Here is a 22,599-nt window from a genome sequence, read left to right on the forward strand (position 1 = left end):
TGTTCTCTATCCTTATCAGGTGCCTAATTGTGTTTTAAGTAATCCCAGTTCTGGCACCAAATAAAAGCCGTCAGGATTCCTGCAATTGAAAAGTAATTTATTTACAACTGTTATTGCTATTCTTTATTCACTAGTGCCTTTTTTTAATCGTTGGCACCATCATCAGTATTTGCATTACCGTTTTGAGGCATGTATATTTTCTCGTAAGGAAAGAATATACAGCCCATATCTATTGTTGAGCTTCCAAAAGCAGGATATTGCTAAAGCAGGTCATACTAATGTAATGAATGACAGAAAGGAAAAAGAATGATAACCCATGAAATCTTTTGCTTAAGTGAAATAAATGCCGAGCGATTTTGTAGAAATTTACTGTGTTGTTTGCTGTCCTAATGTAACAAGCTGTCAACTGACTGCGATACGGTATGCTAGCTGCTTTTAAATTTTTAATTCGGTCCTTATGTTATATACAGGGTAACCTGAAGTTCACTTGTGTTCAGCCAGACATACGGCAGTTGATTGTAGACAGGCTGCAAACAGTTTTTTTTTCTTAGCTATTTAAACAAGAGTATTCGCACTATTGAACGCACTGTCGAGTAATCCCATTTAGAAATAAAGTACAGACAAACGAACACTCGTCTTTTCTTCTAAAAGGGGAAACAGAATGCTACATGGAGGCATAGCGAGATAAAATAGCATGCGTGGAAGGTTTTATTGCCGTGGCAAGCAGTCACCAATTTCCCGCTGCACACCTGCGCAATGTGTTTCACAATCTCAAGCCTATACAGTACATCACTGCAGTGCGTCCAGGCTTTTCCCCGAACGCAGCTGCCTCCAGATGCTTTAAGTCTCTTGCGTGTTCGAAAACACCTGCATCAAAATCATGGCGGGAAAGCAGCTTTTTGCAAGCTTTGTGCTTCTTGTGTCGATGACATTGGTGAATGGCGTACTAAAATCTGGACCCCGTATTTGGAGAACGCTGGATATCAGAAAGGTAAAAGCTTCACGAAATAATTGCTAATGGCGTCTACCACGTATTATACAAATACGAATTTCCCTCTCACGTATTAGTTCAGAGAAATTTGCACGGGCGTTTACGTGCACATAGTTTTAGGACGGCTGGCTGTAAGCGATGAGCTGCTGTTTTTATTGCAGAAAATTTATAGAATATCATTGTAGTTTGCATTACCAAGACGAGGCTATTACGTATTACTTGCCAGAAGAGTGATCACGTTATACGTGCCACAGCATTGGAGACGCAGTTTCAGTGGAAATGCTACTTTCGCTCAAGTTGAAGTCCTACAGGTAGTGGTGGTATACGCTGGGGCATTATAATAAGCAGCAGTAATGCAGTAGTAAGCATTATAATAAGCATTATAATAAGCAGCAGTAATGTTACAGGGCGGGTCTAGTGGTAAGCAGGAAAGGCACCAAAAATTGCAAACGCAAATTACTTATCTGTCGTTGCCTACATTCCCAGGTTTACCTCGGCTGTCTGGCGGCTAGCCATATGTATATATATACATTATAAAAGAAATGCTCACACGTTAAACAACAAAAACTGTATTATTTTACTGATGTTTCGTTCGGTGGTTCGGCCTTCATCGGAGTGAATGAGAATACACAAGACGTTCGTTCTCAAAGTGTCGCAAAGTCACGGGGAAAAGACATGTGGCTACAAACAAAGTGTAAGAGAAAAAAATTTAAATATAAAATCAAGAACGCAACCACACGTTTTTTTCTTTTTTAACGAAGACAAACACATGAAAGATCACAACAGGTGGATGGCTGACTAAGACTAAGAAACATGGGAAAGTTATATCAATCAGGGTAAAACGATGGAATACAGGCTTGCATCGTGAACAAATGTCACCATTTAGAAGAGACGGGTGAAGATAACGTAGAAAACATCGTTAAAAATGTCAACATTTTGAACACACGGATGAAGATAATGTAGATATATTGAGGCCTGCAATATTTCGAGAGGCCACAGTTAAAGTTCGTTGTTGGCAACAAATAGCAAAGAAGCAAGTATTCACAAAAAACAAAAAATGACCGATTGACAGAATGAAAGTCCGATTGACAGGATGACATCAAGTTGGCTAAACTGTCGAAGATGAAAAACCTGAAAAAAATCTAGGAGTCAAAATTGAGATTTCATGAAGAGTGAGAAAGCAGCACAAATAGGGCCATGTAACCGGAGAAAAAAAACATGGTATTGGAAAGAGCGTGGTCGATTCGGTCAAGTATAAGTTGTGCAATGTGATCAACAGCCTTGATGGTATCATTAGGCAGGCGAATTCGATTCTTTACTATTTAAAACCAACACTAGTCACGTTATCAGCACTAATTCGATATTCAAGGGCCCTTAGTCATGAGGGTTGTTTATCCCATTGCTCAGGTAGACTAAATTAGCGCAGGTATGGTGAAGCACATTTACTAATAGTGTTATCAATGCACTCACGGATCAATGTTCGGCCACGTATGCCAATTTAACCCTGTTTGAAGCGATACGGCCGCCATCCGCACTATCATTAAAGGTAGTGACAAAGACGACTATCAGGTGCAACTAATTATTTGCTTAGAATGGGCTTCCAAGGTATTACCAGGAAAAGCGTAGCTGCAGGAAACTAACAATTAATTTGACAATGTGTTATGAAATGGAAACACTAGTGAATTTAGGAATTATTGGTACACGAACTTCCGGTACCTTTCGGTAGTGTTGTACACCCGACAACGTCGCTTCAAAGATGGATTTGGTGAACAAATTCGCAACACTAACTTTACAATATCAGAAGTGGCGGGAACTTTTCATTTCCGCATCACACCTTCTGAACAACCAATTAAGCAGGAATCAATGAGAACTACACATTTTCACCAAGTGGTGTTACTGAGCTTCCACTGGGTGCTGAAACTAGTTCCTTCGTATAAGTTTACGAGGAATAAGGATTATAAACAGGGATAAGGTGCCTCAGAAAGGCTGGCCAACGTTTCGATAGGAGGACCTACCTTCGTCAAAGGCGGCCTCGTCATCCTCGGCGGGTTAGTTTTAAAGGGTTAGTGGAGTGACGTCACGTCGATGTCCGCTGTGGCTCCACTAACCCTTTAAAACTAACCCGCCGAGGATGACGAGGCCGCCTTTGACGAAGATAGGTCCTCCTATCGAAACGTTGGCCAGCCTTTCTGAGGCACCTTATCCCTGTTTATAATCCTTATTCCTCGTGTGCTACTCCATTAGTCAGCCATCTTTTTTGATTTTGGATTTCGTATAAGTTTTGAAATTAACATACTAGATGCTAAGAGAAGTGGTGCTGAAGCAATATTTTCAGATTTGACACGTGAGGGATCTGACAGGGCTTATAGAAGAGAAAATTTTCACCCACCTCAATGTGGCATGACGTTGCATTTGCTGTGACTGTTCTTAATTCCAGACATGTCGATATCTTGTTGAACTTGATGTACCTCTGTATCATGCGCAACTCTTTCGTTAGATGCTGTCTCTGCTAGGTAACTTTTTACGCTTTTTCGATTGAGGAGAATACGCGAAATAAAGAATATTCAACCGATTTTCCTGTACCTTAGTCGAGCCTCCAAGCCACAAGTTTATCGTAAACTTCTTGGAACAACGTGAATTCATTTGAGCTCCCTGCATGCTTTCACACGGCAGTTCAACATCGTCACACGGCAATCGCAATTCACCTTTGGCATGCTGCAAAGTGTCCGAACACAGTTTTTCCCTAACGAAGCTAAAATATTTCCATAGTTATCTTGAAATTCTTTTAAAATGTTGTTCTCCTACTCGCTGTTATTTCTGCAATGCTATTTCTTCAATTTATGCAGTTAGACTGCAGATTTCTTATTTAATGTATCTCGGAGCTCGTTTTGTCATATTCAAATAATGTAAACACTTGCTGAAATGGTGTTGCAGCACAAGTTGTTGGGCTACAAACTTTTTTCCGTACCGCAACCGCTGGGGAAGCTTAGCCCTCTATCGGTGGTTTGAAACGCCCTTTTCGAGACCTACCGCGCCGCTCACGGACATACGGTGCTATCGGACGTGAAGGAGGAGAACTTTATTTTTGTTCTCGTAGCATTTCAGTTTCTTACCGCCAAGGGGTGATCTCTAAGTGCGCTCCGAAATTTTGCGATCGTCAAAGCAGAACGCAAAAATGTCTGGCTCCGGAAACGGCGCGCCCGCTTCAGGTGATCGGAGATAGAGTGATTCAGCTGCCTCTGCGGCTGATCTTATCGATACATCATAATTAACAGTGAGTCAGAGGACACCGACTTTTCGTCGGACTTGAGTCTTAACGCCACGATGACGCAAACGAGCACGGAACATCGGCGGCCGCAGCCCGGCACGCCCAACTCTAGTCGTCATCATCATCATTGGCCTATATTTATGCTCACTGTAGGACGAAGGCCTCTCCCTACGATCTCCAATTACCCCTGTCTTGCGCTAGCTGATTCCAACTCTAGCCTCCAAATGTCCTAACTCATTACTCCACATAGTTTTCTGCCGTCCTCGACTGCACTTCCCTTCTCTTGGTATACATTCTGTAACTCTAATGGTCCACTGGTTATCCATCCTACGCATTGCATAGCCTCCTTCCCAGCTCCATTTTTCTTTTAATGTCAACTAGAATATCGGCTATCCCAGCTTGCTCTCTGATTAATACCGCTCTCATCCTGTCCCTTAATGGTAGGCCTAGCATTTATCGTTCCACCACTTTTTGTGCGGTCCTTTACTTGTTCTTGAGATTCTTTGTTAACCTACAAGTTTCTGCCCCTTACATTAGCACCAGTGGAATGCAATCAATGTACACTTTGCTTTTCAATGACAGTAGTAAGCTTCCAGTAAGGATTTGGTAATTCCTACCATATGCACTCCAACCCATTTTTATTCTTCCGTAAATTTCTTTCGCCTGATCAGGGTCCCCTCCGGGTAATTGACCTAGATAAACATACTTCTTTACAGACCCTAGAGTGTAACCGGCAATCCTGTATTCTTGTTATCTTATCATTATCTTTGTCTTCTGCATATTAATCTTCAACTCCACTCTCACACCTTCTCAGTTGAAGTCTTCAATCCTTTGTTGTAATTTGTCGCCATTGTTGCTGAATAGGACTATGTCATCTGCAAACCGAAGGTTACTCAGATATTCGCCGTTGATCCTCACCCCTAAGCCTTCCCAGTCTAAGAGCTTGAATACTTCTAAGCATGCAGTGAATAGCATTGGAGAGATTGTGTCGCCTTGCCTGACCCCTTTGTTGATTGGGAAGTTTCTACTTATCTAGTGCAGAACCAAGGTAGCTGTGAAATCCTTGTAGATATTTCCGAGATATTCACGTATGCCTCCTGTACTCCTTAATTACGCCATGCTTCTATGGCTGCGTGTATCTCTACTCAATGAAATGACTTTTCATATTCGATGAAACTCATATAGAGAGGTTGATTGTACTCCGCAGATTTCTCGATTGCCTGATTGATGACACAGATATGATTCCTCGTAGACTACGATATCCCTTCCTGAAGCCAGCCTGTTCTCTTGGTTGACTGAAGTCATGTGTTGCCCTGACTCTATTGGAAATTATCTTGGTGAATATTTCATTAAATACTGAAAGCAAGCTAATGGGTCTATTATTCTTCAGTTTTTTATTATCTCATATTTTCATAACATTCTTAGTAGATACCAAGCGTGTCCTTACAAACTTTGTTAAATTTTATCGCACAATCTTTATTTTACCAATTTGTATTTTTTGACATAAATCTTGTTATTAAAAGATATATGCGTGAAAAGAATATTTATTTTGCTTTCCGTTTATGCATTACAATAAATATTTAGCGCAGTAGTTACCTTCAGAATAAAACATCTTCCGTAACATACAAAAACCCCTATTTTCCCCATGGTTGGGAAAGAGTGAAGGCAGCCTCCTGCTTGAAGCCATACTAAATTTAGACGTCCACATTTATATACAGTAACACGTCAATATAACGAAGTCAATGAAAGCGACAATTTGCTTCAATTTATTGAAATTTTGGTGTATTGAAATTTGACCTTTTATGCAAGTAAGTGCAGACGCCGATCGATTTTTGTTAGAGAAAAAGTGACCGCAGAACTTTCTGCTTTGTCGGGAAAATGAAAAAGCAAGATTTAATGAGAAAATTTAATTTGATCAACATGTGAAAGATAACTTCACATCGGCCGCACGTATTAAGCGAAGACACCCGTGCTTTCGCATGCACTCCGCCCGGTCGGTGATAGCGTCGCCCGCACTAGGACGACGCCATCATGAAAAGCGCCGGCAGCGGGGAGTAAATAGTTGGTCTTCTTCTGGCTCCAACGGGTCACCGAAGCTCGAGATTAAGCAACCTCCAATAACAAACGCGAGATTATAAGAACTGGTGAGACTTATACAGTGCTGAATAACGGCCTTGTCCTCTGCTACAGAGGTCTTCCTGATAAGAGAGAATTCGGTGCAGTATTTCTAGTTCATAAGGACAGAGCAGGCAACATTGATGATTTCTACAGCATTAATGAAAGAGTAGCAGTCGTCGTAATAAAGCTGAATAGGAGGTACAAAATGAAGGTAGTACAAGCCTACGCCCCAACCTCCAGTCACGATGATGAAGAAATAGAACTGTTTTATGAAGATGTTGAATTAGCAATGAGTACGGTGCAAACTCAGTATACTGTATTAATGGGCGACTTCAATGCAAAAGTGGGGGAAAAGGCAGGCTGGTGAGCAAGCAGTTGTCAACTAGGGCATCGTCTCTAGGAACACTAGAGGAGATATGTTGGTAGAATTCGCGGAAAGGAAAAGGCTTCTAATAATGAATACGTTCTTCAGGAAGCGCAGCAACAGGTAGTGGACCTGGAAAAGGCCTAATGAAGAAACAAGAAATGAAATAGATTTCATACTCTCTGCGGACCTCAACATAGTGCAGGATGAGGAAGTGTTAGGTAGGGTAAAGTGCAGCTTCCTTGGGTTAGTGAGGTCTAGGATTTCTCTCAATTTGAAGAGAGAAAGAGGGAAATTAGTCAGAAGAAACACGCAGTAAGGGTAGAAGCAGACCTATTCGCTCTGATGCTCGCAAACAAATATGCAGCTTTAGAATAGAAAGTTGAAGATATCATAGAGGTAATGAATCAAACCGTAACTAGGCTGATCTCAGAAGCAGCGGTTGAAGTTGGAGGTAAGGCACCAAGGCAACCAGTAAGCAACCTCTCCCAAGTAACCAAGGACGTAATAAAAAAACGACAAAACATGAAATTGGCAAATTCGAGAGATAAGATAGAATTCGCTGAACTGTCAAAACTGATCAGCAAGAAGAAAGTAAGGGATATTCGAAATGATAACGTGGAAAATATTGAGGAAGCAATAAAATATGTACGCAGCATGAAATCAGTGAGATGGAAAACTTGGCATAGGACAAGGCAAGATGTATGCACTGAAAGATAAGCAGGATAATATCATCACCAATTTTGATGACATAGTAAAAGCAGCGGAAGAATTCTGCACTGACCTATACAGTTCCCAGAGTAGCCAAGATTCTTTCATTCGAAGTAGTGATAAACAGGATACAGAGGCTCCTTATATAGCTAGCGATGAAGATACACGGGCCTAGTAAGACATGACCAGGGGAAAAGCTGCTGAAGGAGATGTAATAACAGTCGATTTATTCAAAGATGGAGGAGGTATACTTAAAATGCTTGCGGCCCTTTATACGCAATGCCTCACGACTTCAAGTATACCAGAGAGCTGGAAGAACGCTAACGTTATACTAATCCATAAGAAGGGATGTGTTAAAGAATTCAAGAATTATAGACCCATTAGCTTGCTTTCAGTATTATATAAATGTTCACGAACATAATTTCCAATAGATCAGGGCAACACTTGACTTCAATCAACCAAGAGAATAGGCTGGCTTTAAAAGGGATATTCTACGATGGATCATATGCATGTCAGCAATCAGGTAATCGAGAAATCTGCGGAGTACAATCAACCTCTCTACATGAATTTCATACATTATGAAAAGGCATTTCATTCAGTACAGATACCAGCAGCCATAGAGGCATTGCATAATCAAGGAGTACGAGAGGCATACGTGAATATCTTGCCAATATATCTACAAAGATTCCACACCTATCTTGGTTCAGCACAAGGAAAGTAGGAAGTTACCTACCGAGAAAGGGGTCAGGCAAGGAGACACAATCTCTCCAATGCTATTCACTGCATGCTTAGAAGAAGTATTCAAGCTCTTAGACTGGGAAGGCTTAGGAGTGAGTTTCAACGGTGAATAAAAAGAAATATTCAGCAAAAATGGGGACAAATTACAACAAACGATTGAAGACTTTAACTGAGAAGGTGTGAGATTGAGCTTGAAGATTATTATGCAGAAGACCACGATAATGTTAAATAGCCTTGCAAGGGAACAAGAATTCAGGATCGCCAGTCAACCTATAGAGTCTGTGAAGGTTTACGTGTGTCTAGGTCAGTTACTCACGGCGGACCCTGATCAAGAGAAGGAATTTATAGAGGGAAAAAATTGGGTTGTACTGCATACGGCAGGCATTAGCAAATCCCGACTGGGAGCTTACCACTGTGGTTGAAAAGAAAAGTGTACAATCATTGCATTCTACCAGTGCTAACATACGGGGCAGAAACTTGGAGGTCAACAAAGAAGCTCGAGAACAAGCTAAGGCCCGCACAAAGAACGATGGAAGGAAAAAGGTTAGGCCTAATGTTAAGGGACCAGAAGAAAGTGGTGTGGGTCAGAGAGCAAACGGGGCTAGCCTATATTCTACTTGACATTAGGAGAGGAAAATGGAGCTGGGCGGGCCATGTTGTGCTTCGGATGGATAACTGGTGGACTATTAGATTTGCAGCATGGATGCCAAGAGAAGGGAAGCGCAGTCGAAGACGGCAGAAAACTAGGTGGTATGAGGAAATGAGGACATAAATATGGACTGATGATGATCATGATTACTAAACGCACCGGAAGACAGCTTGCCTGATGCCACCCCGTCTCGGCATGCCCACTCTTTGCACAGGTGGTAGACTACCTCTAAAGCAGGGTGCACGGCTGCTTTATACGCTCAGCCACTCTGACATCAATGTGCAGCCATAGCCGAGACGCGTGCCAGAAATCTAGACGCGCGCCAACTTACCCCCCGTTGCCGTAGCGGTAGCACAATCGATAGTCTAACGCATGCGTAATGCGGAGGTTGCATTTTCATTTCCCGCCGGCGAGAAGTTATCTTTATGTCTACTTTTCGTTCCTTTTTCTTGAATATTTTCTTCATTCCAATTTCAATCACACCTAATTTCCTTGATGCTTTCCTTGCCTTCGAGCCCTCAGTTCCCCTTCTTCGTATATATATATATATATATATATATATATATATATTAACGTGCAGGCGCACGCAGAAAAGCAACAAAGAAACAATTAATTTCGATGTTTCGGTCGGCGTGCAGCTTTCATCAAGAGTGTCACAGCTAGAATCCAGAGCTCGCTTTATACATTTTCTCTGTACGGGTGAAGCATATTAAAAAAAAACAGTATGACATCATGACTACCAATACGCGTACCAATACTCACGCAACACGTGGCACGCCAAGTTTGTAACAGGTTTTCCCTTTCGCCAGCTATGCTCCGTCAAGGCGCGCTCGTGACGTGGCGTCACAGCCAATGGGAATTTGCCTGCCTTTTCACTGCTACAGACGGCAGACGCCGGTTTTCTCACTCAATCGGCCATTCGACGCAGTCGCATGAAAAAAAAACACGTAGTTAGCCTATGAATACAAACACACGATCATTTAGTAGCATCAACAAGGAAGGGGCGTGAAAAGCACAAGATGCTGTAGTGGTTCGTGGGCCCATTGACTCGGATATAGGTAGCAAAGTCATAGACAGGGCCAACATTTATCAACGACAGACGGCAACAAATACACGTATGATGAGCTAACAAGACACTGAACTATCTATTTATTACTCCACGCAGTCCTCAACTCTCGCGAGTTGTCACAGCACGTCTCCTTACTGACGATGCGATGAGTTTATGAGTATCTTCGTAAGATGGTCACTCACAGTACTTGGTGACGACGCCAGAACCGCAGGCGCTTGCAGACTTGCAGCGCCATTTGTGCGACAAAGTCGTTCAGGCGGCCAGCGCACGAGCAGACGATGAAGTGCTCGCGCGATAGCAGGGCAGTCCCCACGTGGTCAGCAACGCGGCACCGAGGCCACGACCCGAGCAGGCGGTTGTGCCGGACCCTTTCATGTGGCTCGCCCGAACATCGTGCTTTTGACCAAGGTCATCTGGTACCGCTGGGCTCGAACGCTCGTTCACCGCAGGAGCAGCACCGACCCCTTCAGTCTGGTTGGCATCTCCGCTCTAGCCTGGAACACTGGTTCACCGCAGGCCACGCCACTCTCGTCCCAGCTGGTCTGGTAGCATCGGCTCGATCCATGTCGTGCCTCAGGGTGAATCATACACGCCCTGACCAGCCTGACAGCACTAGCTCAGCCGTTTGCGTTCCCAATGTCCCGAGCATTCATGCACGTTCGTCTCGAGCCTGCGCATTCACTCCTTCTTCGTGGCGTCCAATGGCTTATTGCAGGTTGCCATAGTAGTTTATTACTATAGATGGAAAGACGCAGCTAGTGGACTGCAAGGGAGAGTAGTCACATATTACAATAATGCATGCGACGGATCGCAGCTGCCAGAAATGTATTTCTCTTCTTCTTTGTTTGAAGTGACTGCAACTTTTGTGCGATCACGAAGATGGACAAATAAATGAATTAATTCCGGGGTTTTACCTGCCAGAACTACGATTTGATTAGGAGGCACGCCGTAGTGGGAGACTGCAAAATAATTTTGGCCACCAGGTCAAAATTAATGCACCAGCCCTGTGCATTGGGGTCCGTGGCCCCTTTGCACGGGACATGGCCATTCTTGCATTTCTGCCCCATCGAAGGAACCTCGGGATTGATCCCGAGGCGCCGAAATCCCAGGATCCTAGTCATATACAGCTTCGCTGTCAAAAAGAAATGAAAAGGAGTGGTAAGAGAAATATTTAAGCTACTTAGCAGTTCGCCACCAAACACATTGAACTTACTTGCCAATACAAAGTTCAACAAACAACCTAAAAAGAAAAAAAAATCACTGACGTTTACGACACTCCCGAATGTAAACTTTGAGTGCAGCTCTATACGTGTTTTCATTTCGCGATATATTGACTGGCGCCGACAATCTGTCTCATGCGGCATGTTACAAATGGAGCGAAGTGTCGCGCGACTACCTCGCTAGAAGGCGCCGACTAGTGCGGACGTGGAAAGATCGGATCCCGCTTTCGTTAATGTTTTCGGTCTGTTTTTGGTGTCACCTATCGCTGACATGCGCGCCATTCGTCAGGGTTTATTCTGAGGACTTCCTTCGGTAAGTGGCCCTTGTGCGGAAATTGTGGAACTTTTTGTGTCGATCACGCCGCTTCGAAGCTAGGCGCGGGTACGCTTAGGCCTAACCCGACGAAGAGGGGCATTATGCGCGAAGTAGAAGTGGTTGTAGGAGAGGACATCTCCTCCGAAGAAGCCAACAGCCCAGGTTGGACGACAGCATTGGGCTGTCGTCCAACCTGCTCGGCAAGAAACACCAGTTTCAACGAGCAAATATCCTACGTGGGCTCGAAGGGCGGATGCCGCACGGCTGTCCCGCAAGGCGTGCTGCAACGCCTCGCAGCCTCGTCGAGGCTCCCTAGACTACCCAGGGAGCACATAAGAATTATTGTCCGACCAAGGGTTGGGTTGAACGTCAAGAAAATAAGCCAAGTCAGGCTGGATCAAGCCTTGGCCATGGCGGCTGCACTAGCCCCCACAGAAACCGAGGGTGAAATAGTTTGCCTTAATTTCACGCAAAACGTTCTCGTCGTCTCCACCCCGGAGAAGAAGAACGCCTCCGCTTATGCAGGGATCCAGCAAATCCCATAAGCGAAGGACTATAAAAGGTGGCCGCATAGATCGCGGCCTCGACAGCACCTGCAAAGGGATCATACGAGGGGTCGACGCAGACATCAGCGAGACCCAACTCCAGCGCATGATCGTCAACCAGCGTGACCCGGAGGCTCTGGAAATCAAACGCATTAAGAACACCACAACAAAGGTCGTCCTCTTCGACGGCATGAAAGTGCCTATGTCATGTGCGGCGTCAGCCTTCTGCGCTGCACGCTCTATAAATGCCAAACTCAGGTGTGCTACGCGTGCGGCGGTTTGGGACATCGTGCGGACGTCTGTCCCAACCCGACCAATAAGGATTGCTGAGGCTGCGGACTAGCCTCCCCACCCGATGACCACCAGTGTTCGCCGGAGTGCGCCCTCTGCTGGGGCCCGCATCTTACGGCGATCAAAACGTGTAAGCAGCGCTTTCAAGTCCCATACGTCGTACGAAGACGCCGGCGGCGCCGCAAGCGCGCAAAGAACAAGCCCCAGAAGCAAGAGCTGGCCAAGCAGAACCGGCCACGTGACTCCAGCGCGGCGGGAGCCCCCAGGAGGGAGCGCTCCGTCACGCCAACTGGTAGACAACGCAGCCTCTCCAGAGGGCACTTTACCTCCCGGGTGCGGATCCGGGAAACGCCCACCTGGGCCGATCGTGTCAAGCCGAAGCAGACGACGCCGGCTGCAAAGGTAGCGCAGGTAGCATTGCCGGAGCATAAAGTAGATCCCGGAGTCGCTCAACTCTTGCAAGAGAACGCTAGACTCAAAGCAGAAATGCAGCAGATGAGGGCCGACATTGAGTCGCTCCGTAATTCTTACCCCTCGCAAGCCGAGAAGCAACAGGTGCGCCCATCAGTGGAGCCACAGGCGTGCTCGAGTAAACGTAGGGCCACGCCCCCAGAGGGGGACGCTGACTCTATGGAAACCGAGTCGAATAACAAAGGCTTAGAAAGCATGCAGCGGGCAATCCAGCCCCTCACTGAAAGCGTGACTGCCCTCCTTAAAAGGATGGCGTCCCTGGAAAGTTGACAGGCGGCGTTAGCTAAGGCTACGCAGCCTTCGAGAGAGCCCGGTCGGGCACCTTTACCCGCAGGTGCCTCCCTCGTCAACAATACGGTGGAATGGCCAATCCAAGGCAATCACCATGGCGGTCAATTCCAATAAGCTGGTTGTGTGGCATGGCAGTGGAATTGCGCTAGTTTCCAAGGGCGCAAAGCTCCGCTGCAGCAATTCGTTTCGGCACAGGCGGTCAAACGGCAGGTAATTCTTTTACAAGAAACTCTCGATGACACGCCTACTTTCCCGGGATACCGGGTCGTATCGATACGGGAGGAGGGAAAGCGGGGCTTAGCAACCTTGGTCGCACGGAAGTGCTCCTTCCAAGTACACAAATTACCACTTGGCAAAACCAGGGTGGAGATCATTATGGTCGAAATTATCCCTAACAGTTCGCTTAAGAGCAGTGTCTTTCTTTGAAACATATACAGCTCGCCGTCGGATCAATGGCAGGCATTCGCCACGATCATGACCAAGACGGTGGCCCTGACCATGGGGGCCCCTATAGTGATAGCGGGTGACTTCAATGCACCCCACGATTCCTGGGGATACCCCCGCAACTCCACCAAGGGCAATCTCCTTGTCCAGGCAGTTTCTGACTGCTCACTGGAATTGATTACAGATCCTGAATACCCGACGCGAATCGGCACGTCGGTAGTCCGAGACACCCCTCCGGACCTGGCGTTCGTCAATAACGCCCCCGGAGCAGGATGGCGAAATTTGCAAGAGAATCTGGGTAGCGACCACTTCATTGTGGAGATTACCCTAACAATTAGCGCAGCCCCTGCCAGGGAATTTAAAGTGACGGACTGGGATGCCTTCCAGAAATTGCAGGAGGCGGACCAGACCGACTACGATAATCTCGATAGTCTGTTCACAAGACTACAGAAGGACGCACAAGCTGCGACCAAGGTGGTTAAGACCGACCTAAAAGTTGATCGGATGGACGCGCACCATGCGCACCTCCTAGAAGCCAAAAACTCCATCCTGGCCCGATGGAGAACGCACTGACTCCATCGCCGACTTCGCCAAAAAAATTGCGGAGCTAAATCGTGCAATCGAAGCTCATTCCATCGAACTGTCCAAACAACAATGGAACGAAGTGTGTTCCTCAGTTGATGGGCACGTGAGATCGGGGGGACAATGGAACCTCCTCAAACACTTACTCGACGATTCGCAAAGCAAAAGCAATCAAAGACTAGCCATTGATCGCATAGTTCACAATCAAAAGGCGGCGGGCGTATTTGAACACGTCCTCCTGCAAGAGTTGGCCGAAAAGTATCTCCCGCTGGGCCCCTCCGGAACGGGGATTATCCTTGTTACCGCGGGGGCACACTGGGGGAGCTCGACGCCTCCTGCACAGAATGCGAAATCTGGGAGGTGCTCCAAACGCTCAACGGTCGCTCTGCACCGGGCCCGGATGGAATCTCCAATAAGCTCCTCCGAAATTTGGATGGACATTAAGTAGTGTTGTTCACCGAGGAAGTCAATGAAATCTGGGAAATGGGCCTCGTCCCCGATTCCTGGAAGACAGCCTCACTGGTGCTCATCCCGAAACCAGGCAAACCTCTTGCGCCGGGGAACATGCGGCCGATCTCACTCACGTCCTGCGTAGGCAAGGTGGCCGAACATGCCATTCCCAACCGTATATCTAAGCACATAGAAAATAATGAGTTATTCCCTCACAACATGGTCGGCTTTCGGCCGGAACTCTCCACAAGGGACGTCATGCTACTTATAAAGAGGCAAATCCTTGATGATGATACTAGAGACACTAGGGGCATCCTAGCTCTAGACTTGTCCAAGGCTTTTGATAACATCTCGCACCGGTTCGTACTAGACGCGATCTCAGACCTGGGCCTGGGGCCACGATTCCATGCGTATGTTAGCTCCTTGCTCAGGGATCGCAAGGCCACTGTCAAAATAGGGCAGGTCAAATCCAAGGAATTTACACTGGAAGCGAGAGGCACTTCGCAAGGGGCGGTCATCTCTCCCCTACTGTTTAACATCGCCATGAAGGGCCTCTGGAAATACTGGCCACATTAAGAGGAACAGGTCACGCCCTCTACGCGGATGATATTACCGTGTGGAGCATGGGAGGATCTGATGCTGCAGTTGAGAGTGCGCTCCAAGAGGCGCTCGACATCACAGAACACTTCCTACTAGACACAGGCCTCAGTCTGTCGCCAACCAAGTCCGAACTTCTATTGTATAGGCCCACCCGACGGGGGGTTAGGTGCTCCACACCCTTAGATCAAGTTCTCATAGCCCTCTATACGAGGGACGGAGAACAAATCCACTGAGTGGATACTATCCGGGTCCTCGGACTCTTGCTGGAATCGCTCGAGGGCAACTCACAGACTATAGCCCGCATCACCACCAAGACGGAGAACATGCTTAGGCTCATCCTCAGGGTCTCGAACCGCCGGGGCGGGGGGGGGGGGGAGGGTTTAAGTTAAAGCAATCTCCTCAGACTCTACCATGCGTTTCTTATGAGCCACGTTATCTATGTAGCTTCCGCGCTGCGCTGGTCTAAACGGGAAGAGGCCACAATCGATGCCCTCATGCGCAAGAGCATCAAGCGCGGGCTGGGTTTACCACTCACTACCAGCACCGAGCGTCTCATGCAACTAGGCATGCACAAGACCCTGTCAGAGGTGATCGAGGCCGAACGAGTGGCCCAAACAATACGACTCTCATCATCGCGAGCGGGGAGACGCATTCTAGAATCCGTTGGATGCGGTCACCAGGAAATCACGGAGCGCAACGCGACCCTATCACCCATGGTCCGAGATACGTTCAAGGTAGATCCCCTACCAGGTAACGTCCACCCTCAATACAAAATATGGCACCGGGTAGCCCGGGCTCGTTCCCTATTAAAAGTGGCTGCGGCCACTCTGAATCTTGCATGTTTCGTTGACGCCGCCCAGTACGGGCGCTCTGATCACTATGTCGCAGTTTCGGTTGATTCCAATGGCACTCTCATTAACTCAGCATCCGTGCGGAATGTTTCTGCAACAGTAGCCGAGAAGGTTGCTGTAGCTATAGCACTGAAGGACCCTCTACGTCCCCATATATTTACAGACTCTATGTCTGCAGCCCAAGTGTTCGCCTCCGGCTCGATCTCAAAGGAAGCGGCGGCCATCCTCGGCACAAAGGGGGCTGCTGGTTTTCATATCATAAAATGGTTCCCGGCCCATATGGGAATCAATGTGCACTCTGAGGTTGTTAAAGCCAATGAGTTAGCCCATAAGTGCGCGCGAGGTATAACACACCGCGGTGGTTTCGATAGACTAACGGGCGGCGACTTAGAACTGTACAGGGATTCACTCCTCACCTTCCATGAAATCTTGGCACATTATCAACTTGCTCGGCGGGCCTTTCCGCTACCACATCCTAAACTCACTAGACCACAATCGTCGGCCTTTCGCATGCTCCAAACGGGGTCGCTCCCCTCCAGGGGCCGATTCAGTCACTTCGTGCCTAATGTAGAACCCCACTGTCCAGACCGTGGGGAGGCGTACTGCTCTTTATCTCATATGCTCTGGCTATGCCCTGCGTTACGCAGCTCATCGCTTACCACTCTAACGGACTGGGAGGCAGCCCTTAAGAGCGGTGACCTCTCAGAGCAACTACGGGCTGTCCAGAGGGCCTGGGACAGAGCGGAGGACCACGATCTTCCAACCCCGACGTGGGTGCGGCCCGCGACGGCTACGGGGACACCCTGAAAAGGGAGGTACCCTAAAGCGGTTCATCAGGACCACCAATAAAGTTCTTTGTCTGTCTGTCTGTCTGCCTCGCTATCAAGAGATCGCGAGAGGCAGCGCGGGAGTGACGCGTGGGCGTGATTCACAGGACATGCCAAAGACAGGCCTCCGCTTATGCCGTGCTTTGTTTCCGTACAGACGACGCGCGCCTCTCTTTAGCCATCTCGTAGCGATCGTCGGCACAAAGCCTTTCTTGCGCGGCACCTAGCTTTTCTTCTCACGCTCTCTCTATACCCTCCTCCTCCGCTTTCCACCCGCACCCTCCTCGCTATCTCTGTCTTTCATCGCCCAATGCGCTCCGCGTTCGCTTTCATCCTCCTCTGTTCTCGTTCGCTCGGTTACCAGGGACAACGCCGACGCTCGCCGCCGAAACGGACGCCTAAGAGCTTGTTATAAAATTCGAAGAAACCTACTGTCACGTAGATTGTAGCCACGTTTTCACGCGAATTCAGCCGCGCCGTCTTTTTTGGAAAATAAACTCCTTTCGGTGTTCGAGCGAAACGAATGGAAGGTTTGGCTGGTCCCTGCCAGGCTGCCACGTTCATACTTGGGTTGTCTCAATACAAAAGCAGTCTTTGATCTTAGCAGAGACAAAGGCAACCAAGCTGAACGTCGAGCCATTGTCAAGTGCGATCGGCGGCCGAAGCAGGCAAGCCGTAGCTATTTCTTTTGTTGTATACAGACAATGCACACAGACGCGGCGGCTGAAGCCACTCCTACAAAGAAAACTGGAGCGAGCTCCATCGGAGCAATTTGAAGTGCTTGACAACGGCCAGCCTATTGTATAATAAAAGAACTTAATGCAAAAAAAGTAAAAAATGTCGGAAATTATTTCCAGCCTATAAGAAATATTGGAAAAACCATCTTCTGATTTTGTCACAAAGTAAACTTCGAAGATGGGAAAACAAGCTGAGTTGTATGCCAGAAATCGTACGATCTGCTGGGTTCAATTGAGAAGAAACTGCTCTTTGCAACGTCTTCATATTGCGCGCGCAATATTTTTATTAATTGCTAGTAACATCGATACTAGGTACATCATTTGAAGCCAGAAGCCAAGACAAGCATAAAGTAAATCAACTGCTCAAGTAAATGAGATGTGTAAATATGAAGGTAACAGAAATAGTAGAAAACAACTTGCTTCCAGTAAGTGCTGGAAGCAAAACCTGTAGTGGAGGGGGTTTCCAAAATCTGTCGCCATGGCCTCCTGTGGCGGTTATTATTTCCCAGGACAGGTGTACTACACGTACCGAATTACTAAAGAAGGTTATCCATGGAAATCCTCCGCCGTTTCTCACTCGGTAGAGTATGGTGCACATAACACAGCAATTATAGATTCGGATCCCACTAGTGCCAAGCTGTCCTTTTAATGTGCAAGCATTCTTTGGTGAGTACCCCAGCAAAAACAGTTGCCATGCAAAAAGTGCAATGCTTTGCATCTCAATTTACTCAATTTCTGCATTTAACGCATTTAATCGTTATGTTATTGTAAATGTACAGGATTAGTAGCTTTATAACCAATCAAGACCAATTGATACAAGCAGAACGAGCACAGAGGATATCCATATGATCAGATCTATGCACACCCATAGAGATACATAGGGCTCCATAGAAAGTGTATGGGGACAAGGGGCGGGCCAACGAAAATTTTGGGGTGGACCAACTGATAATTGGAGGCCTACCAACTGAACTTTGGAGGTTGGTCAACTAAATTAAGGTGTGGGACAACTAAATTTGAAACTGGGCCAACCTAAATTTAGAAATGGATCACCTAAAATTTGGAGGAGGGCCAACTTGAAATTTCGGGTGGGCCAACTAAAATTTGGCATTGAGCGAACTTGAATATAGAGGTGGGGCCACTTAAAATTCCGGGGTGGGCCAGTTTGAAGTTTGGGCATGAGCAAACTAAATTTGCGGATGGGACAACTTAAACTTGGGAGTGGGCTGACTGAAAACTCGGGGTGGGCCAACTTGAAAGTCTGGTGTGAGCCAACTGAAACTAGGGGGTGGGCAGACTGATATTGGGGGGGGGGGGCGGCAACTTGAAAATTGACTATGGGCCAATTTAAAACAGGGGTAGACGAACTCGGAAATTCTCCATGGGCGAACCTAAATTTCTGCATGGGTCAACTATATTTGCGATTGGGCTAATTTATTTTGGGGCGGGCTGACCGAAATATAGGGGTTGGCCAATGAAAATTTGTTGGTTGGCCAACGTGAAATTTGAGGGTTGGGAAACATGAAAATTAGGGCTCGCTGAACTTAATTTTGTGGGTGGACAAACTTGAAATTTGGGGTTGCGCCAACTGAAATTTGGGATTGGTCCAGCTCGAAACTTGGGGATTCTCTAACCATAAAAGGGGGGGGGGACAAATTGAAATTTGGGTGGGCCAACTGAAGTTAGTTTGTGTGTTTACGCATACTTAAACAACTCTATGTCAGTATCAGCTGACATTTTTTTTCATGTTCATTTTTAATTATCCGTTAAAGCCACAATAATATTATTGAAAAGGCAAAATTGTCATTCATCTGGCGATAGCACGAAACTGCAAGGGAATCCCACACAGGTTTCTCAGAAAGAACGCTTCGCAGTTGAACAGAAACCCGTTTGGGCTTGTTTTGTATTTTCGTGCTACATTCGAGTGGACGACGATTTTTTTTTTTCCTTTTCATTGCACTTCCTCCACCTTGCCCGCTTCCGCAGTGACTTACAAAAATATTCCTAAAAGTAATATTTTTCATTGGCTGATGGCTTCTTATAGTTATTTCTAGAAAAGGATCATAGTCAGCTTGCTTCCAAGATTCTTGCAGCTCATTTAAAATTCGTGTTATGTATTTTTCTCTTGCTTCGGTCTCTCAACTGCCTATGTATTGTTTACTTTAAGACTATTGCCAAAAACCAACTCTAGAATTAAAGGTAACCTAATAGAAAGAACGATTGACCTTATCTGTTGTCCCTACGGGATCGTTTTACTGAGAACCTAGCTTAACTGCGGCGTGATAATATAAGAAATCAAGACAAAACTACACCCCACAATTTTACCCATTTTATCTAAACGATATGTCACCGGGCCTCTCCAGTATGCAAAACAATGCACGGAAATATGTTTGTACGTTAGGCCTCATCTAGCTCGTCAATATGTAAAGCAAAGAAAACATAGTTTAAGGCTTATCGAGCCCCGTATATAACCGAAGTTAAAGATTTGTCCACGGCTGCCGTATAGTCGAGGTGCTAACAAATAAGTATTTAAAATATCTCCGTTTGCATTGCGTATGTAGGAAGGTAATTAAAATGGGGGGGGGGTATTATTAGCATACGCTTTACACTCAGCCACTTCCCTCTACCCGTTTATATGTCCATGGTAGCTTTACTTGGTTCTGCAACCTATCCTGTGTGTAGAGTTATCAGCGTCCAGCACTCTCTTCGTTCCTACCTTTCCGTCCCGTCTCATCCTGCACCCCACTGCTGAACGATGTTCAACTGTCAGTTGCACACTAGACCGTTACGCTGTGGTTACGCAGACTTTCCTTTTTGTCCCTGCCAACCAATATCTGCTTCTGTGACACATTACGTAATGTGCACAGCGCACTTGCGGTCTGAAATTTGCATGAGTCCGCAATTTGAAATTTGGGCATGAGCTAACTAAATTTGGGGATGGGACAACCTAAACTTGGGAGTGGGCGTATAATGTGCACAGCGCACTTGCGGTCAGCTTTTGCTGGTCGCCAAACCCTATAGTGCAGTGAATAATCGTGACTTTGCTTATGAACTATCAACAACCTCTGCGCTGAGGACTCATGCGCTCCCGTCGCATCTGTTTTACAGGCCGAGAAATATAGGCCTCCTCATATGGCAAAACATATTTCCTTCTTGTACATGGTAGCTTTGCTTTGTGTCTGCAAACTGAATACTGCAGAAAAGTTTTCCTTTGAATGTTGATTACAGGACCTCACCTTCAATACGCTGGATTCTTGCTGCTCGAAACTGGAATTCAGTAATAAACCACCGAAGTGACGAGCATTTTTAATATTGTTTTTATTCCTGCAGTTCGTCTGTACAAGGGAGCGTATATGGACATACAGTACGAACACAAGCGAATATACTCGCTGCAAAATGGACCAAGAGACGAGTATGTCTAATGGATCAATTTTCTTCAGACGGACCTACTTTTATGACGAGCAATGGTAAGGTATCCATATTACCTGTTAAAATGTTGTATTGTACTTTACATTTCACCTCTTTAGGCACTGGATAGCTAAGAGCCTCGAGGGAGTCTTTCCAAAACATCAAAAGAACTTGATGCATATCCGCAACAAAGGTACATGAAAAACATTTTTTTTATTTTCTGTAATTTCGACAAGAGTAAGATCAAATTAAAGACGTTAGATGGTTGCTAACCACCTACTAGTTTTCGTAAAATCTGTGAATTCACTAGCTATCATTTTCCGCTGCTGAGCCAGAGGTCACGTACTCGCTAGCCAGTTGCACCGCTATTGTGACACCGGAAAAATGTAAAATCCTTGTTTACCGTCTGTTGGTCGCGTCTTGACACCAGACGATAGTGCACTTTGAAACCTCTAGATGTGTTTTAAGCAGCTTTATGCATTTAAATACAATTTCTCAATCAATATATTTCGCAGAAAACAGTCAATGTAGTCACAAAATGTAATGTCCTGGCAGAATACGACCATTCTATCTTCCCGTTTCTCTTTTTGTACCTGTTTCTTCACTTGTTCTTGAATTTTCTTACTTCCTTTAATATTGGTGTCTTCTTATCGTTTCTCGCATCTTAACCAGTACCGCCACTTGCCCATATTTCGGGGAAATGTTTCTCTTCAAGGCAAGTAGACTCATTCTCGGTTCCCCGAAGAGAAACTTTTTGGCGGCCTCTCAGGAACTTTGGTGTCCATGGCTACTGCTACTGTCTCGCGAAATGTTCATACAGAATAGAAAATTCCGATAGAACCCATCTGAAGATGAATTTCCACAATATGCGTTTATCAATGAAGCATTATAGTGACACATTGTATTGCCACCATAGAGCTGCGTCATGCAAGAGGCGTGTACGCAGCCAAGATCCTCTCTCGGGTTTTTCACTGAACACGCTGCGTCATCTAGCGGGACCACAGCACAATTTGTTTGTTTCAGTGTAATTTGGCAATACTGCCAAAATATATACGACGCGGATTTGGTTCCACGCGGCGCCACAAGTTTCTACATATTATATTCTTGTCATTCAAGAGCGGCACGTACCAAGTGGCACATACGCAGTGACCCAATTTAGCGTCAATGAGGTTCATTGAAGAGCGCTACATTACCAATGGCACATACCCTGTGCACTAAGTTGGCGTGCAACAGGTTCATAGAAAAGCGGCACAACACCCAGTATGCACGCCGGGGTTCAGCGGGAGGAGCAGCAGATTACAATGAAGACAAAGGAGGAGAGGTCGGCCTAGGAGAGCGTGTCTCTAGCCTGCTTCTCCTCACTGGGGTAAGGGGAAGTGGGAGATACATGGAAAGGTAGGTGGCAGGTGATTATAATATGCTGCAATGAGCTACTATTTACGTACACATGTTGTCCAATACACTGATGTGCGCTTTAGATACACTACACGCAGGAGTAATCTTGCTCACACAAAACGTCATCGGGCAAACACATTTGCACTGTCTTCACTTCTCGCTTGTTTTCACAGGTTCTAGAGACGACCGTCTAAGCCAGTCTCACACAGATAGTTTAAGAGTGATTTTATGGTGCGTTGGGCATGGTCAACTCTTCTCCACGTGCC

General features: G+C 46.1%; 1 protein-coding gene across 2 annotated transcripts in view; it reads left to right on the forward strand.

The window, feature by feature from the left end:
- Nucleotides 1-781: 781 nt before the first annotated feature.
- The window catches only part of LOC119458291 (uncharacterized), a 37,053-nt gene continuing 15,235 nt past the window's right edge, over nucleotides 782-22,599 (forward strand). The window contains exons 1-3 of one of the 2 annotated variants that reach the window (XM_037720125.2): nucleotides 782-991; nucleotides 20,861-20,997; nucleotides 21,058-21,131. In XM_037720125.2, coding sequence (XP_037576053.1) covers nucleotides 881-991; nucleotides 20,861-20,997; nucleotides 21,058-21,131 — 322 coding nt within the window. In that variant the 5' untranslated portion in view covers nucleotides 782-880. The remainder of the gene's footprint in view (nucleotides 992-20,860; nucleotides 20,998-21,057; nucleotides 21,132-22,599) is intronic. The other variant, XM_037720124.2, reaches the window with a different exon arrangement.

The sequence above is a fragment of the Dermacentor silvarum genome, chromosome 7, assembly GCF_013339745.2.
Source record: "Dermacentor silvarum isolate Dsil-2018 chromosome 7, BIME_Dsil_1.4, whole genome shotgun sequence".
Lineage (NCBI taxonomy): Eukaryota > Metazoa > Arthropoda > Arachnida > Ixodida > Ixodidae > Dermacentor > Dermacentor silvarum.